Raw genomic sequence first — 19,922 nt, forward strand, 5'->3', positions numbered from 1 at the left:
TTCCCTTCTTCGTGCCTGCCCCATGTTTCACACGCAGATACAAATGTGACAGAAGATTTAATGTAAAGAGCAATTAGAATTATCCTGTGTGTCATGTATATTTTGGAAAGTCAAAACTGCTAGTACATACTTACCTTTAGTGAAGATCCCTCTAACCTGGTTATACTGCATTCTCCATGACTTAAGGTGGCCGACAGATATTTTTATTGTACAAAACAAATTCACTGCGTGTATGGCAGGAGACTAGACGACCAATATTGGCAGAAGACTTGGATGTCAGTCGGTTCGTTGATCGGGCGCCTTTGAAAGCCACTTAACATCAGCCACTGTTAGAGCTGAATCATTAGATACAGATAGAATTCTATTATTTCTCTCACCTAGATTGGGGGACACAGGCACCATGGGGATGAAGATCCTGCAGCTTGGAGAGCAGACACTAATATGCTAAAAATGACTCCTCCTTCTGCTCTAGGCTTCATCCCCTGCCCCATCCTACTATGTTCAGTTTCTTTTTAGTGTCCTCAGAAGGAAGACATGACACTCTGTGGCTGGGGCAGATGATCTTTACTACAGTTGGGGTCATCCACACTGGGGCTAGAGAGCTAAGTACTCCAGTGCCTCCTCAGCCAGATAGGTTAATATCTTCAAAAGTTGCCCGTCTGCCTTACCACTCTATGGAGGACTGAAGGCAAGCTCCAACCTTTCCTAAGGCTGTTGTTCCCGCTCTACACAAACAACCACACAGACATCTGATGGTCGCATGGCCCCAACTTCCCAAAGGGGCTCTGAACTGGTGCATGCCCTCTCTCTCTCAATGGCTGGCTTCTGGAACCTAGCCCGCATTCCTTAGACTCTTGACAGAGTCTTAGAGTGCCTGTCAAACCCAGGACAGACTCAAGGCAATTGCCCAGCAACTATTATACAGCCACCCATCTCTCCTCTGGGAGCTATAGCGAACCTGACCACCTTCTCCGATGAAGAGGGACAGATCCTAATGGAGAAGCCAGAGCTTCAGTACTTACCATTAAATACTTTTCTCTCATCCTACATTGGGGGACACAGGCCTTCCCTTCCTGTCAAGGTATACATAGTTACGAGTGGTTGGGCCTTTCTTGGGTGTCCAAGTAAGTTACAGTTTTCGTATGGTTTTTGGTTAAGGGATGGGGAGACTCCTCTGTTTTGGGTGATCTGGGAGAGCTTACTCCTTCGGGAAGAAACTGAACAAAGTAGGTGGAGACAGGGGATGAAGCCCAGAGCAGGAGGAGGAGTCACTTTTAACATCTTAGTGTCTGCTCTCCAAGCTTCATCCCCATGGTGCCTGTGTCCCCCAATGTAGGATGAGAGAAAAGGATTTAATGGTAAGTACTAAAATCTTCCTTTCTACCTGTACATCTGACAATTCAGCTCTACACATGTGTATTGAAACAAACAATCTTTCCTGGAAAGATTGTAATTTTAGCTTGGATTGCCTCCTACTACTACTACTCATGAAGTGGATAACTGGACCCACATAATCAGATGTATGTTTTTTTTTTTGTTTGTTTTTTTTTGCAGATGTGTTTTGAATGGTTTACAAAGGGACAACATGACCTGGAGAGTGATGTCCAGCAACAACTTTTTAAAGAGAAAATTTTGAAACTGGAATCATATGAAATAACAATGAATGGTAGGAATAGTCGCTTTATTTTGAAAAGACGATGTTTTGGGCTCATGGGGTATACCAAGAAACAGGGGTGTTCAAATGAAGGTTTGTTGACCAACTCTGAGCCTCTCAAGATATGTTTCTTTTATTAGTAATGCATTAAGGCATAGCTGATAGATTTAACAGAAGTTACAATTGACTTCTCTACGCTAAGACTTCCTGGAGGTGGCAACATGATTGCCCCATTTGTGTCAATATGATGATATTTTAAAATATGTTAGTATTTAAAATGGAAAAAGCTACACAGGACACAAAACAGCAAAAGTTACGATCTCTAAAATGTGGATCCTATGAATTTTAAATGCTTGGATGGATGTTCTGCATATTACTAAGACAATGTGGGCGTATTTATGTACTTTCATTGTTAATTTTGCAGCACAAAAACCCTGAAAAAATTGGTGAAAGTTATGTAAGTTTCATGCATAATTTGTTGCTAGGAGAAGCTATTCAATAGCTTTATATTTTACATGGTGAACAGCATGTTGAACAATGTGTGAAAATAAGTGCCTGGAAGTTATATTTGTGGGCCACTTTTTATATATCTTTTATAAAAATTGGCCATAATCAATGTTACATAAATTAAAAGGTGTGTTTGTGTGTGCCTTAAACATTGCTGTATGGTATATTAATAAATTTATGTAAAACAAAAATGCCATTGAAATAAATCAAGCATTGCCATAGTAATACCTCAATAAACCATGTAAAATCCTGTTTATTTATAGAGCTGTGTATTTTAATCTGAATGTGTAGCCGTAAAAAAAAAAATCGTAAACTGGGGTGTTATCTTGAACCGACGTCTATAGGGTACACCATGGAGTTTTATAAATATGGAGTTATTCTTAATTTACACAACTTTAAAAAAAAAAACACACCTTTATAAATAAAACCATTAGTTCTTTATAATGGGCAATTTCTCTCATTGCATAGTATAGTGTAAATCTACATGTTACGGGGATGCGCCTCTAAAGAGGTTCTGCTTTTTACTTTGTTTCCAAACAGCCTTTATATACATACAGAGGTAGCACTCTCGAGGGGAGGAGACTTCTGTTAGCTTAACTCATTTGAGTCTCTTGCTCTCTCTTATTTATTTTCAGGATTCAATTTGTTTAAGACCTTTTTTGAAAATGTTAATCTTTGTGACCATCGCTTAAAACGACAAGGTACACAGTTGGTAAGTGAGGTGCTTTTAAGATGATATTTGCTGATGTGTTACATTTAATTTTTTTTAAATGTTTCTTTTCTTCTTTTAAGACTTGATATAGTGTAGTGTTAAATTGTTGTATATATTTATTTTCTTTATAGCTTGTGGAAAAACTGGAATTAATTGGTATGGATTTTATTTGGAAGATTGCTGTTGAATCTCCAGATGAAGAAATAGCAAATGAAGCTATTCAACTGATAATAAATTATAGTTACATTAATCTCAATCCTAGACTGAAGAAAGTAAGTGACCTCTGTATTCTAATTGGGTATTTTGAATGTTTCGAATTTTGTTGATAAAGGTAAACTACATAGCTTCTTGCTATGTCAAACAGCAAGTTGCTTTAAAAAAAAAAAAAAAAACTTTATTTTTAGGCATTTTAGCCTTTGATTTTATTTTCGTTATTTAAATATTATTTTCATGTCTTATTTTAAATGAACTACTTTTATGTTCTACTATATATTTTCTTTGCTTATGCAGGATTCAGTTCCATTGCACAAGAAGTTCATTGCTGATTGCTACACAAGGTTAGAGGTGTGTAAAATATCACTGTATTGGCTATTTGAAATAATAAACAATTTGCATACTTAAAATTAAATTCATAGACTTCTCCAGTATAAAGATGTGTTCTGTGAAGGTCAACTTGAAGCTCATTCAGTCTGTCGTTTTGCAGGCAGCCAGTTCTGCTCTTGGTGGACCTACACTGACACACGCAGTCACAAGAGCAACAAAGATGCTAACCGCAACTGCCATGCCTTCTGTAGCAACGTCAGTCCAGTCCCCTTACAGGTAAAGACATTCTTGTTGGTTGTCTGTTTTCCATTAAATCTTTTTTAAGCATGTAGCTCATAAATAACGTAATTAGCCTTTTTGTGGTACATGCTGCTTAAAATAACACTGGGTTTTCCATTCTTAAACAGAAGCGCATTACTCCATGTTTTAAAGCCATTAGTAAAGAAATACTAGCAATAGTTGAGGCCTGACATAGTAGAGATTTCTTAGGTCTTTATATCCGGCTATTTCAGTGCCTTATGTACCATAAATATTTTTTGCTTTACATATATGTTATGTTAAGAGATCTAGAAATGTTTCCTAGCAGAAACTAATTATACAGTCTTGTTTAGTGGTACATTGTCCCCACATAGCAGAGTTAATACCTATGGTGGTTTCTAGGTGCTTTTGGGGGTGCGGACATAAGGTCACTATCTTATATGGTTGCAGTGCCCCTATGCCCAAAGGTACCAGATTTGAATCCACTATATGGTATACTCACTGGGGCTCATTTATAAACACTGGGCAAATTTGCACCTGTTTGCTTTTATTGTTCAACCTGCAGCTGTCTGGAAAAAAGCTAGTCACCGATGTGTTGCTATGAGTTACTGCCCATGTGCAAAGTTGTCCAGTGTTAATAAAAGAACCCTAGTGTGTCACATTTTGATCCCTAAACATCCAAGTACCTTATCTAAAATACCTTGAACCTTTAGTAACCTACAGAAATGCGAGCTTGATACTGAATTAGTATGATCTGTAAAAGTCAATAAAGTTATTGATAAAGTAGTAAAGAATATTACTGGAAAAGTAGCACTTGTGAGGAAAATATGGAGTAGCTGAACATGCATAACAAACATTGCTTGCTAATGTTATTAAAGAGCTGTGTATTTTAATAGTTAAATATAAAATACAATTATTAGTTATTCTTGCAATGTTACTTTTCTTTCTCCATTAAAATAAATATTTAAGAGAGCAGTTTCTCCCTCAAAAGCCATTAAGCTGAAAAGTGAATTCATTGTTGTGTTAATTGGATGTTCTGTAGCTTTTTCCATTTGGCATAAGTGCTGTTTGCTTCCTAGTAGGGTTTCTGTTACTTTCAGTAAAATAATGTCAATAATGTTTTGTTACTTTCAGTAAAATAATGTCAATAATGTTTTGTTACTTTCAGTAAAATAATGTCAATGATGTTTTGTTTTTTAACCAGAAGCCAAAGCTATCTCAAATGATTTTTCAACTATTTAGCAAAATCGAATATGCTTATATTTACAATAGGGGTAACATTATTCCCTATATACTTTATAAACCTTGTTTTCAATATATTCGCTTTTGCTTTTTCTCTAGGTCTACAAAATTAGTGATAATTGAAAGACTTCTGTTGCTTGCAGAACGCTATGTGATAACAATAGAGGTAAACTTTTATTTCTTAACATCACCTTTAAATAGAAACTACTGTATATCTAAAAATGTTTTTCCCTACAGATTGTGGGGAAATTTTTAAAAAAAAATGGTGTTGTTGCCAATTTGTTGTCCCATTGTTTCTAGTTTCTTACCTTCTAATCCAGGCTCCTATAAATCATTGTATGGTACCTAACATCTTGGCACCATCCAGTGATTCTGCCTTTCCTTCTCCTTTTAATATGGTTCAGAATTGTAATTCAGTGATTATATTTGGAAATCAATGACAATTACCTTTTACAACATTTGTAAATATTGTTTTCATGATAGTTTTCTAAACATGTATCACCACATCTATTACTTTATAGTTATGCTTTGAATCTTTTTTCAGTAGGACTAGAACATCTGTTAATTAAAGCCATACACTTTCTAAGGAACCTGTCCATATTGCTGGAAGGAAAAAAGCTACCTCAGCTTATGCTCCAACACTGCTTAAGGGTCCTATTTAATTGTGTCAGTCATGCTGGACTGAAGCCAGTGTGATCTTTCAATAGGCTAGAGTAGTGTTTAATGTGCCCCCAGCACAGCATGACCAAAGTATAGAGTTTGGCCTCAACTCTCTATTTCCCATTTGTGAGCAGCAGATACTGCTAGGCTAGGTGCATTTTTGGGCCAAAAAGTGTTGATGCCTTAAAGGGATACTGTCATGGGAAATGTATTTTCAAAATGTATCAGTTAATAGTGGTGCTCCTGCAGACTTTTGCACTGAAATCCTTTTTTCAAAAGAGCAAACAGATTTTTTAATATTTAATTTTGTAATATGACATGGGGCTGGATATTGTCAGTTTCCCTAGTGCCCCCCAGTCATGTGACTTGACATGTGTTTTTCTTTAAGATTAGGCAACTTAAAGCTCTCTTGTTTTATGTAAAGGATCTTTACTCGGTGCCTCGAACGATACTACCTCACGGTGCCTCTTTTCATGGACATCTTTTAACGCTGAATCTTACTTATGAGTCTACCAAAGATACTTTCTCCTTAGAGGTAAGATACTATGCCTGTTATAAATATCTATAAACATTGCCTGCACCTACACTCTATAGTTGGTCACACATTGGGTAAACTGGTAGGATGTTCAGATTTACATGAGGATGAGCAAACGTACGGACAATTCATTATCATTTCATAATGGCAAATAGTACTGTACATGTTCAGATACTGGACTGATAGTGGTACTGTGTACTTTGACACAAAAGTGCACTGTAATGCTGTAATATAGTAAAAAAATATATTTTGGGGTGAGTGGGGAGAGAATAAAGTAATTGGGTTTCATGAAAAGAGACTGGCCAAGAAATTAAGTATAACATTTATCATAAATATTAAAATGCATCAGTCAGCACATAGATATCAAACTCTCTCTCTCCCTCTCTCTCTCCCTCTCTCTCTCTCTCTCTCTCTCTCTCTCTCTCTCTCTCTCTCCGTGCATAACCTAGAATTTACATGCTTTACTGCTCCTATGTTTTATTCTAAGTTGGCTGTGATGTATGTCTTACTGTTTATTTCATATTTTTATTTATACATGGAAAAAACTAAATGAAAAATGTTACATTAAATGTATATAACACTCAAATTATGTAAATAAACATTTGTCTGCACCCAGATGGTCTGTTCAAGTAAATGACCTGAGTTGGATTTCAGTTCTGTGCTAATGTGCTTAACAGAATGCATTGGATAGAAACGGAGCCTTGTTTTCTTAAATCATGGGTTGGCAATATCCCTGTGATTAAAAGGCAGTTAAAGGATGAGTATACCTTTAAAATAAGTGAATGTAAAACAAATGAAAGTGCTAGTCTTAATTTATTAATGTTATCAAAAATGTGAATTGTTGTGCAGCAAACTTGACTGCAATATTCTTTATTGGGAAGCAGAGTTACACTTTTTTTTTTTTTCGGCTGCAATATTCTTTATTGGGAAGCAGAGTTACACAACATGTTTCGGGCTATGCCCTTTGTCAAGAGTAAAGGAACATTAAAAAAAAAACCAAACATTTAAAACCTCATGTGACTCATCCAGTGCATCATGTGTAATTAACCAATCCAGTAGAGTGCATATATGCTAAAGCGCAACGTGAATAAATACATTTATCTTAAATACATTAATAAAATGCATCATATAACCAATACTAACATAGCCTTCTCAATAATCATTACATAAAAAATTCCAATTCTTATAGTGATATGTGTTATATCGCATTAAAATTACAATTATTATAGTGGGTACATGTTATTATCCCAATAAATTCCATAAAAATATATATTTAAAATCCAGGTAACTGCTTGGACCGGACTAACCTGTAAGGGAAAATAAGGAAATTGCCATTAGGCCTATCCAATCACTTGCATTTTGTAACTATGTTGTGTCAATTTGACGTTTATATTTGTTTTGCAATATTGTTCTGACACTATTTTAAACTCACAAATTTTTAGCTACAAAACCTTGTATCTATTCGGGCAAATATATTACAAAGCTGTTACAAACAGCATAGTAACAAAAGCTAAAATTATTCTCCTGATAGAATGGACCCATACAAGATTCAGCAGGAGATCCATGACCTTGCAACTAGCTGACTAGTTATAAATCCTGAAGACAAAAAACAGAATATTATTTCCAAATATCCTTTAGAGGAAACATGCTAAATTATATTGTTCATTTAATCCTTTTGGGTAGGTGCTAAATTATATTGTTCATTTAATCCTTTTGGGTAGGTACTGTCTAAACGCTTTATCCATCTAGCCTCTCTCTGTAGTAACAAAGTATTATGATTCCCACCTCTAGTTGGTTTTGGTACTGTTTTAGCACCTCCCATGTGTAACTCTGCTTCCAAATAAAGAATATTGCAGTCGAGTTTGCTGCCCTGGATTTGTTCCACAACAATTCACATTTTTGATACATTGATTTGGGATATCGAACACAGGATAACCCGTGGAATCAAACCTATAAGGACTTTTGGTGAGCCGCACTCATTTCCTTATTTTCATTCATGTTAAACAGTACACGTATCCTTTAATATCTTGGAATTAAAAATAAATAAACAAACCATGAATGTACATTGCAAAAGAGCTTAAAATAGTACTTGCATTAATTTTACATTAACTTATTGTAAAGGTTTCTTATCCTTTAATAAGGTGCAGAGGGTAAAATGTAAAACTTGTTCCGTGAAATAACATAAAATAACACTAAATGACATTTCCTATCAGTACGTCATCATACCTCTCAGAATGTTTGTGCCAAAACTTGATAACAGAGTGACTGAATCAGTTTTTAGGACTTTTCTGATGCTAGAGTCTGTGCAAAAATGTTTAAGCTTAATACTTGAAAAAAAATGTTGTCATAGGCTCACAGCAATGAAACCATAGGGAGTGTACGGTGGAAGATTGCAAGACATCTCAACTGCCCTTTTGAAAATGTACAGATATTTGCAAATGAGAGCTTGGTAAGTAGACAATCATTTTGTTTACAATGTCCTACTTGTGCAACAAAATATCACAATGACATTTTTTTCAGTTAACTGTAAATAAAGACCAGAAGCTACTACATCAGTTGGGTTTTTCCGATGAACAAGCACTCACTGTGAAGACATTAGGAGGTGGAACTCCCTCTGGAAGTTCTACAGATGCTTCTTGCAGTTCAGGCACTAGTAGTGGCGTCTTTAGCTCATCTTATGCTATGGACCAGGTATGTAATCCTAAAAGACAGTAGACTTCTGTTGTTTTTTGAGTGCATTAGTTTGGCATTCTATATTACATGTTTTCTTTTTTACTCAGGAAAAATCCCTACCAGGAGTAGTGATGGCACTTGTTTGCAATGTATTTGATATGCTCTACCAGCTTGCCAACATAGAGGAACCAAGGTAAGAGGTGTATCAGATTAATCATAATTATTTTTAGCAGTGCAAATGAAAAATCCCTTTGGCAGGGACAGGAATGATTTTATCTGTTCCCTGTTCCTCCCTCCTTTGTGGTACAGCTATACCGGTTTTAGACATAGCAATTCATTATTAACTAAATGTTCTAGTGGAAGTGACCTTGATAGTAGAGTAAAATAAAAAGGTATTTAACTTCATGAATTAAAAATACAAATATTTTCCATTGCATTATACACCTGTTAAAATAGAAGGACTGTGTAAATGTGATATGGTCCTTACATTGTAAGCTCCAATGGGACAGGGGTTAAAGTGAATGATGTAAGTTTTTTGTAAAGTGCTGCATAATTTTGTCTGTGCTATATAAATTACAAATTATAAATACAATACAATTTTAAACTTCAGTATTGGAAAAATGGTCAAAAATAGAAAGTAATTGGAAAACGCTTTATCCCTGGTGAACTACTTAAAAACAACTGAACTGAAAAAGTGTTGGAAGGTGAACAACCCTTTTTACTTCACTGTGGTCTCTGCAGACAGTTAAAATGTGACTTATGGAGATCTTTCTTTCTTCCCCTAGGATCTGAGATTTACTGAAACAAATTTAAATTGTAATTTGTATTGAACTTTCATCTATGTTAGACATAATTTCACATAAAATATGTATACTCATGCACCATTAAAAGTTAAGATCAATTGACATTTATTTAAATACATTTAAAACTTATTCATGTAGGAACTTAAATAAATGTCAATTGATTTTAACTTTTAATGATGCATGAATTTATATATATATATATATATATATATATATATATATATATATATATATATATATATATATATATATATATATATATATATTTTATTTGGCAATTACCTCTTTTGGCCACCAGAGGTCCTGTATTCACTATATTCATACATATATACCGAGGCTTTGCTGTTGGTTCCATTTTATGATTCATAATTTCAGAAAGTACATTTTTTTTTTTTTAGGATAACTGTGAGAGTCAGAAAGCTTCTTTTACTGATTCCAACAGACCCTGCTGTTCAGGAAGCTCTTGACCAGCTAGACTCCCTTGGCAGAAAGGTTGGTTCACTCTATATCAGTTGCTAAATTGTAGAATGTAGTCTGTACCTGAAAGAAAGTTGCATATATGTATTCCCACACATGCACAACTGTCTTGTGGTTTTTTTAGTATTCCAGCAATCTGCAACATGTATGTGTTACTTACACCTAGTAAAGGTAATTTGTTTACACCAAATCCATTAATTTTGGATTTGGAAAGATACAGAATTATTCTTTTCCAGATATATGTAGGATACAGAGACCGTGGGGGGGGGGGGGTTCAGCATCCACCACTAGGAGGCAGGCCACTAGCTAAAGAACAAACTGACTCCTCCCTATCCTGCTATACACCCAGAACACTGGAGGAATTTGTTTTTTAAGGGACAGGATGTCTATTGGATTATGCTGCAGCCAGACTTCACAGTTTTTGACACCAGGGGTTGTCATGGAGTTCGCTCTGGAGAGTCTCCTTTTTAGGCTTCCCCTTCTGCAGGACTGTTGTACTGCGGCTAGTAAGTCTTCCTAGGAACAATAGTTACATAGTTAGTTAGTTACATAATTAGATTGGGTTGAAAAAAGACAAAGTCCATCAAGTTCAACCCCTCCAAATGAAAACCCAGCATCCATACACACACCCCTCTCTACTTTTTTTTATATTAAATTCTATATCCCCATACCTATACTAACTATAGAGCTTAGTATCACAATAGCCTTTGATATTATGTCTGTCCAAAAAAACATCCAAGCCATTCTTAAAGGCATTAACTGAATCAGCCATCACAACATCACCTGGCAGTGCATTCCACAACCTCACTGTCCTGACTGTGAAGAACCCCCTAGGTTGCTTCAAATGAAAGTTCTTTTCTTCTAGTCTAAAGGGGTGGCCTCTGGTACGGTGATTCACTTTATGGGTAAAAAGGTCCCCTGCTATTAGTCTATAATGTCCTCTAATGTACTTGTAAAGTGTAATCATGTCCCCTCGCAAGCGCCTTTTTTCCAGAGAAAACAACCCCAACCTTGAAAGTCTACCCTCATAATTTAAGTCTTCCATCCCTCTAACCAATTTAGCTGCACGTCTCTGCACTCTCTCCAGCTCATTTATATCCCTCTTAAGCACTGGAGGCCAAAACTGCACTACATACTCCAGATGAGGCCTTTACCAGGGACCTATAAAGAGGCATAATTATGTTTTCATCCCTTGAGTTAATGCCCTTTTAATGCAAGACAGAACTTTATTTGCTTTAGTAGACAAAGAATGACACTGCCCAGAATTAGACAACTTGTTATCTACAAAGACCCCTAGATCCTAGGCTACACAGCACACAAGGCCTTCTCAACATTTGGAGCCAACGTTATCCAGTGTATGCCACAGGATCCTCCTGTATATACTGCTTTAGGAATGTATCACCTGCAACCTCTACCTGGTTTGTACTTCAGTGCTGAAGGCAGGTGCAGGGAGCAGCACTCTCTTCAACTCTTTTAATTTTTAACACAAAAAAAAAACCCAAACTCTTTTCTACATATTGGCACCACAACAAAGGGGAACTCCAATAAGACCTTTTCCAGGCAAAGGTTACAAAGTGAAATACCTTGAATGTGCCATATACCACAAACACCTAAACAAGGACACCCTGTGCACTTGCTTTGTGACTACTGCAATTACTGAGGCACCTTCCCATGGTTCAGGAACTGCCTTCCTCTCCGTCCCCTTGTGTAATCCCTGGAAAAGAGATTCCACCATGTTCAAAAATGTCTCTTGAGATTTCTCTAGACGCACCTAAAGTTGTCAACCGCTCTTTTGCACTAACTTTAGCAGCCCCCAGATTTCCGTTAGACAATCTGTGATCCAAATAAATCTCTTATATTAATTCCCTTTAAGCAAAACCTTTCTTTTGTTCAGAACTGGACAGGATAATTTGCCAATCATAGCCATCAAGCCTTTCTAGAAGCCACATCTTGGCATAGGTGTCAAAACGCGTCACCTAGCTGTCAGCGGTATACTTGGGAGAATAGTCACTACTTCGCAAAATGCTGGGCAAAACCCAGAAAACTATCTCATGGCATCAAGGACAAATCTCCAAGTTCCTCAGTTCATGGCACACTGCTGGCATCCTGCTCTTGCAGTGGATACCCTGACAGCCCTGTGGGGCTACCAGCTCTGTTACGTTTCCTCCCTTGCACATGCAACCCAGGGTCATTCGAATCAAGAGGGAAAGATGTACAGTGATTCTCATAGCTCCTCACTGGCTGTGCAGTGTAAAGTTTTCCAAGCCGATGACTGCATTCCTCCCTCTCCTACAGAACCTTTTGATTCAAGGCCTGAGTCAGTAGTTCATCCCAATAATGGCATGGCTCTTGAGTCCCTAGTGCTCACACAGAAATGTATTTTGTTCACAGTTATCTGCACCATGACTGCAGCTAGGAATCCATATTCTTTGAAAACCTACTGTTACGTCTGGCATTACTCCGAAGACTTGCTCCGTATTAGCACGTCAATCCTTTTCCAGTGTAAGCTAGCGGTCCTTCCCGACATTCAGACCTTCATCCAAGGAGCAGCTTGAATTGTTCCCCCTACAAGGAACCTCTCTCACAATGGGTCCTTAACTTGGTCCTCACAGTAGTACAAGGGTCATCCTACTTGCCATTGCGTCAGCATGCAGAGTATCAGAATTGACTGCCATCTCTTGTCAATTGCCTTTTCTGGTCTTCCACCCTGATTGAATACTGCTCTGAGCACTTCCTTCCTTTGTGCCTAAGGTTGTCTCTGACTTCCACATTAATCAGGGCATCTCTGGTCTTTCCTTTTGTCCCTGTCTGCAATCTCCCTAAAAAGATGTCTGTCATCTTCTGGCTTCTAAGACCACTATCTCCATGGATAAGGGAGGCTGTTTCCAAGGCTTATGTGGTCCGAAGGAAGACTCCTCTATGTATCAGGGCTTCAGCACTTCCTGGGTTTTCTGGAACAAATCCTTAGCTGAAATGGTATGCAGAGTTGTTACATGGTCTTCATTACATTCCTTTACCAGATTCTACAAATTTGAAGTCTTTACAGAATACTTTGGCAGGAAGGTACTGCAGGCTGCTGTATCTTAATATTTTCACCTTGCTTTCACCCTCCCTAATTCATTCGACAGTGTTGGCATGTCCCCACAATGACTGTGTACACAGATATATGCAAGAGAAAAGGGGTTTTGTGATACTCACTGTTAAATCCTTTTCTTTTCATTATTCTGTGGGACATAGTGCTTCCCTCCCAGAAGCAACCTTCTCTGAATTCCTCTTTAATGGTTGGCCAATATAGTTTAGTTGGAGTGAATTTACTCTTATTTCTTTGTTAATCAAACAGAAGTCCTTTGTTGGTGTCAGGGGGTATAGCAGAATAGTGTGGAGTCTGTTGCTTCCTCTGCCTCCTAGTGGTGGAGGCTATACCCCCACGGTCCCTGTATCCCACAGACTTATAAAGAGAATAGGATTTAATGGTATCACAAACTCCTTTTAAAGGACAAGTAACACTAAAAAATTAAGTAAAATATCCATTCCTCCCCACTCCAATAATACTTGTATCCTGGACAAAGTTAACTCTCTTTAATATTTAATACATAAATAGTGCAACAAAATATCACTTCCGGTTTGTTGTAAAAAGGCGAAGTGGTGACCTGCACTTTCGTGCGCACTCCAATGTCCTGCTAGCCGTCTTCTTTCTAAAACCAGAAGTAACTGGGGCAGCTGCTGTTCAGCCGGTGACTTTTTATTTGCTTGGCTCCTTCTCTGTTGAGCTTGGTAGCTGTTTACTCCCCCTCCTTCCCCAGCCACCTTGTTCCCCACACAGTCTCACACAGAGCAGAGTGTGCTCGGCTGCAGCACCACATATTGACTCACCGGAAGTTACTGGGGCAGATGCTGTTCAGCATCTCTGCTCTCCCTCTCCCCACAAACATATCACATAGCGGGCAAAAGCAGAGAGGCTGAACGGCAGCTGCCCCAGTATCTTTGGGTGAGTCGATATGTGCTGCAGCCGAGCCTGCTCTGCTCTGTATTAGCCCCTGTGGGAAACAAGGTGGCTGGAAAAGGGGAGGGGGGCAGTGAGCAGCTACTAAGCTCAACAGAGAAGAAGACAAGCAATAATAAAAAGTCACCAGCTGAACAGCAGCTGCCCCAGTAACTTCCAGTTTTAGAAAGAAGCCGGCTAGCAGGACAGTGGAGCGTCCTGCTAGTTTTCCCATAAAAGTATTTGCCAGATGCTTTTACATTACCTTTCTTACCCCCATGTTCCTCTATGAAGGGGCTGCCATATTTGTGCATCAGGACTCTGTTAGCATTAGAATCTCTTACTGACTGGTTGAGAAGGGACACCGTCAGGTTGGCAAAACAGATTAAGGAACTTCAAGTAACAATTACTTACAAAAGCAGAACAATCAGTGAAAAACGATCAACATGACCTATAGGTAACTTTTAATGTAGATGAATATTTTGAAAAGATAATTTTTAGTGTCAGTAACACTTTAGGAAACATTTGGCAAAACTAAACTAAACCATATTTGCATATGCTATTTTGATATCAGTTGGATTGTTCAAAGCTTTAATGTGACATGACTAAGAGTTGGCTCTGCTTGGCTGTGGCTGAACATTACAGATTCAGTCAAGCACTGCAAAAATTGCTAGGAATTGACTGAATCCTGAAGTTTGTGCATCCTGATTAGCAGTGTTGTGTATGGTCACTCTGAACAAAAATTCCATAGATTTGTCCCTTCATTCGATTTGCTTAAGCGTTTATTTCTTTCAGTTGCATAGTAATAAAAATGTTTGACTTTATAAAAATAGACATATTTTAAACTGTTTTGCTGCTTGTTATAATCAGTGGTTTTATTTGTTTCACTCAGAATACCCTACTTTCAGAAACCCAAACTTCACAGTCTTCAAAATCTCCATCTTTGTCTTCAAAGCAACACCACCAGCCAAGTGCCAGCTCTATCCTGGAGAGCTTGTTCAGGTCATCAGCTCCAGGGATGTCTACCTTTAGGGTGCTTTATAATTTGGAGGTAAATGTATAGCCCACTGTACTATAATAAACACTAAGTACTTCACTTAAATTTCGATTTTCAGTGCTGAGACCTACTTATGATGCTTCTGCTTCATGCTGAAGACTCAGGGCTTGGTGGCTGCATGGAGGTGCCACCAGCCTGCTGCTATTGTGTGTGTAATGCAGTTGTTATTGCTGTAGGCTGCATTTAAAATGCCTTCTAGTCTGTTGGTAGGCAGGCCATTCTGTGGAGCTGGGTGAAAGATTATTATTAGGGACCATGATCATTGCTAAAAACATGATCGCAAAAGCAGGGAATGATGCAGCAGTAGTCTGTCTGACCTTATTAAAAAAAAAAACCTACCAGAGCTTTTTAGGGGAAAATATTCAATTTTAAAAAATAGGCAGCATTTTTTTCTGTTGTTCTTTTGCCAGAACTCTCTCTCTTTTTTTTTTTTTAATATGTATATTGTTTTTGATCTGTAAAGTTCCTCTACAGTTATGTCCGTTTCATTTACCTAACCATAAAACCCTATGCATCTTTTCACAAACTGTCATACTAATTGCTGATGCCTCTTTCTTGCTCAGGTCTTGAGTTCCAAACTGATGCCAACTGCTGATGATGAAATGGCTAGAAATTGTGCCAAGTCATTCTGTGAAAACTTTCTAAAAGCTGGTGGGCTTAGGTAAAATGTGTTTTCACCAGCTTTAAGTTGTGTGCTCATTAACATATCTTCCTTTAAATGATTATATTTTATCATTTATAGATGGCTTTAAATATGCTGTCTTTCTGTGTGTGTTATAAGTGACTTATCTTAAGGAAGACAAAGGAGAAAATGTCACATTGTTGTTCTGTTTATTTTAGTTTGGTGGTTAATGTCATGCAGAGGGACTCTATTCCTTCAGAAGTGGATTATGAAACTAGACAAGGAGTCTACTCCATCTGTCTTCAGCTTGCAAGGTGTGTATCTGTGAGAAAGCCAGCATGATGTTTTAATAAATCAAAGTTGTTGTATGAGTAAAGTAAAACTTAAAACATATAGGAACTATATCTCAAGGTATTTGCACTCATGTTTACTTTATTACACTGCTTATTCTAATATGGCACATGAAGGTGGAGCATTGATTTCTGGTACAATGTTATATTAATATGGTTTTAGTTTTGTAGAACAGCCCGTTTCATCACTATTCATAAATCATATTTAGGTTAAACCTTCCCTCTGGAAGGTGGGTTAAAAGACTAGCAACCTTTTCCCCGAAGCAAAGACCAACTCCGCCAGTTTTTATTTGTGGAGGTGGGCATCGCCCCTCTGGGCCTTTCTCTTTTTTTCTTACTCTTACATTGTCTCTCCTGGTGCACAGACTACAGCCTAGGCATTAGCATTAAGATTGTCCAAAACTTTGAGAGTGCTCTGTGCAGTAGCTCAGTCTACTACTGCAGGTATGGGACCTGTTATCCAGAATGCTCGGGACCTGGGGTTCTCTGGATAATGGATCTTTACGTAATTTGGATCTTCATACCTTAAGTCTACTAGAAAATCATGTAAACATTAAATAAACCCAATTGGCTGGTGTTTGCCTCCAGTAAGGATTAATTATATCTTAGTTGGGATCAGGTTCAAGCTACTGTTTTATTATTACTGAGATAAAGGAAATCATTTTTTAAAATTTAGATTATTTGGATAAAATGAAATCTATAGGAGATAGCCTTTTTGTAATTTGTAGCTGGATAACAGATCCCATACTTGTACTCGACTTCACACTGTGTGTTTAGATGCAAATGAAACGTTTCAGCTTTGTCACAGTATACCTTTAGCTACAACTCTGAATATAAATTTAAAGGGATACTGTCATGGGAAAAAACATTTTTTTTCAAAATGAATCAGTAAATAGTGCTGCTCCAGCAGAATTCTGCACTGAAATCCATTTCTCAAAAGAGCAAACAGATTTTTTTATATTCAATTTTGAAATCTGACATGGGGCTAGTCAATTTCCCAACTGCCCCAAGTCATGTGACTTGTGCTCTGATAAACTTCAATCACTCTTTACTGCTGTACTGCAAGTTGGAGTGATATCACCCCCCTCCCTTTTCCCCCCAGCAGCCAAACAAAAGAACAATGCGAAGGTGGGAAGGTAACCAGATAGCTCCCTAATACAAGATAACAGCTGGTAGATCTAAGAACAACACTCAATAGTAAAAACCCATGTCTCACTGAGACACATTCAGTTACATTGAGAAGGAAAAACAGCAGCCTGCCAGAAAGCATTTCTCTTATAAAGTGCAGGCACAAGTCACATGACCAGGGGCAACTGGGAAATTGACAAAATGTCTAGCCCCATGTCAGATTTCAAAATTGAATATAACAAAATCTGTTTGCTCTTTTGAGAAATTGATTTCAGTGCAGAATTCTGCTGGAGTAGCACTATTAACAGATGCGTTTTGAAAAAAACATGTTTTCCGATGACAGGATCCCTTTAACATATTGTTGCTCAACCAAGTGTTAGAAAAAGTGCACTTTATTGATATGCTTTCTGTTTTTAACACTGCACAGATTTTTATTGGTTGGCCAAACTATGCCGACAACTTTAGACGAGGATCTGAATAAAGATGGCATTGAGAGCCTTTCTTCCAGACCTTTCCGCAATGCAAGTCTTCAGTCTAGCCGTCAAATGTCTCTTTGTGGGACACCTGAGAAATCATCCTATCGCCAGCTTTCTGTTTCTGACCGGTCATCCATCAGAGTAGAAGAAATTATTCCTGCAGCTCGTGTTGCTATTCAGGTTAGAAATGTTTTGGCAGTGAAAATGTTGTATTTATTTTATATGGAAAAAAAAAAACTCCCCTTGATACAATATTTTTGTTCAATTTGTAACTTCAAAAATGTTTGCATTCAATTGGCATCTGTGTTTTTTTTCTTCTTTTTAAATAGACAATGGAAGTAAATGATTTCACGTGCACAGTGGCATGCTTTATGAGGCTTTCTTGGGCAGCGGCTGCTGGAAGACTGGATCTTGTTGGCAGTAACCAACCTATAAAAGAAAGTAACACATTGTTTCCTGCTGGGCTGCGCAGCAGATTAAGTAGCTCAGGTAATTTTTTTTCTTTTCTTTTAATCACAGCAATGACTGAAGCTTGTAGATCATGATCAAAATATTTCATTCATTCATTCGCCTTTTTTCTATTCTTTTTCATCTCTGAGTTGAAAACTATGAAGTTCATGAGCATAGCCACTTAGTACAGGGCTAGACCATCCTGAAGTCTTAAGTATCACAATTTTCTCCGTTTAGAGACAGCCACGATATACTAAAGACGGATCTTACCACATCCCATTTAGGTCTGTCTTTGGTGTATAAGTGCTGTTTACATACATATACTTTGTTGTTGTTTGTCTTACAACATTACCAGATACAAATGTCATGTTCAGTTCCCTGTTTCTTGCAGAGGTCGAGATTGAGTTTGCTTTAAAGGGCCAATTGTCAGAGTGGTCCAAACAATGCAAAAGCACACTGCATGGTTGTAAAAAGCTCTTATTTTTAAAACCTAAAATTTCAGGAAGCAACTGTAGTTCAGGAAGTGAAGGAGAATCCACATCGCTGCATGCCTGGATCTGTGTAAGGCAACAGTCTGTATCAACCAAAGATGCTATAATTTCTGGTGAAGCATTGTCTCTTCTGGTTACATGCCTGCAGCTGCGCAGTCAGCAGTTGGGTAAGCTCTGATTTATTTTTAATGTCAGAAATATTTGTTTTTTTTTATCTATTTTTAAGCTATTTTTTATTTACATTGATTTGACTGTTTTTTTCATTAGGATTTTATATTAAGTAAAATAAGAGAGTTGTCATAGGCTCAGAATACTTTGCAAGGCCTATGTGTACATATAATATAATTTTGTAGTTTAACTTGACTTCATTGTTTTCTAGAAAAAAAAAAGAGTCTGTATATTAAGATTAATTGCCTATGTCATTTTAATTACTATTGTCTATTGCACAAGGAAATTTCTCTGTCGTCTCAGGCGGACACAGAACGACTGGGTTAAGCTCCACCCTCAGGAGGCAGGACACTTGTAATAAATCTTTAAGGGGTGTGCCACTGTGTCTGTGCCACTGTGTTAACCCCACACTGCACCAACCTATTCAGTTTTCAGGTGTCCTGCTTCCAAGCAGGATGGACATCCACTCACGTGGAAGAATTACTGGCAGCTCAACGCTGGATCAACACCTGTGCTGGCTTCTTCCTGGGTAGCCCCCTTTTGCGTCACAGTCCGCCCCCCCAGTCCTACCAGGGCTCAGGCCTTCCGGGATTGCATCTACAAAATGGAGCGATCATACCAGTGCCCCTGTCCGATGGCAGTGGGGGTGGATGCCATTGTGTTGGCAGTTCGACCTAACTTACGTCTTACCTCCTCTCCCCATGTTGCCTCGAGTTCTGAAGTAAATCAGGTAATCACACATCACAGTGATTGTTATAGCTCCCTACAGGCCCCGGAGGACCTACTTCTCGGATCGTCAAGAAATGTTAACACAACCAGCTCGTCTTCCTCCCAGGAGCGACCTTCTGCTTCAGGGTCCCATACTTCATCACAACCTGGGACTTTTCGCTTTGACAGGATGGCTGTTGAAACAGCCATTTGGAGACGATGAGGAATAGCATAAGACTTCATTGCCACAATGTTGAGGGCGCGCAAACCCACTTCTTCTAAGTCCTATCACAGGGTCTGGCGCAGCTACTGAAACTGGTGCCGAGAGGCACACCTTTTCTGGAGTGCAACACTCCCAGAGTTTTATCCTTCTTCCAGCTCGGCCTTCAGCTCGGCCTTAAGTTGAGCTCCTTGAAGGTACAGGTC

The 19,922-nt window shown here is 38.0% G+C and overlaps 1 protein-coding gene across 1 annotated transcript in view; it reads left to right on the plus strand.

Moving 5' to 3' along the window:
- Positions 1-19,922, plus strand: part of usp24.L (ubiquitin specific peptidase 24 L homeolog) — a 101,806-nt gene that overhangs the window by 34,747 nt on the left and 47,137 nt on the right. The window contains exons 19-35 of the mRNA XM_018258288.2: positions 1,555-1,666; positions 2,797-2,873; positions 3,005-3,145; positions 3,384-3,437; positions 3,577-3,692; positions 5,016-5,082; positions 6,001-6,111; positions 8,462-8,560; positions 8,632-8,802; positions 8,892-8,977; positions 9,986-10,079; positions 14,939-15,097; positions 15,667-15,764; positions 15,944-16,039; positions 17,631-17,859; positions 18,009-18,168; positions 18,632-18,787. Coding sequence (XP_018113777.1) covers positions 1,555-1,666; positions 2,797-2,873; positions 3,005-3,145; positions 3,384-3,437; positions 3,577-3,692; positions 5,016-5,082; positions 6,001-6,111; positions 8,462-8,560; positions 8,632-8,802; positions 8,892-8,977; positions 9,986-10,079; positions 14,939-15,097; positions 15,667-15,764; positions 15,944-16,039; positions 17,631-17,859; positions 18,009-18,168; positions 18,632-18,787 — 2,026 coding nt within the window. The remainder of the gene's footprint in view (positions 1-1,554; positions 1,667-2,796; positions 2,874-3,004; positions 3,146-3,383; positions 3,438-3,576; positions 3,693-5,015; positions 5,083-6,000; positions 6,112-8,461; positions 8,561-8,631; positions 8,803-8,891; positions 8,978-9,985; positions 10,080-14,938; positions 15,098-15,666; positions 15,765-15,943; positions 16,040-17,630; positions 17,860-18,008; positions 18,169-18,631; positions 18,788-19,922) is intronic.

Source organism: Xenopus laevis, chromosome 4L (assembly GCF_017654675.1).
Source record: "Xenopus laevis strain J_2021 chromosome 4L, Xenopus_laevis_v10.1, whole genome shotgun sequence".
Lineage (NCBI taxonomy): Eukaryota > Metazoa > Chordata > Amphibia > Anura > Pipidae > Xenopus > Xenopus laevis.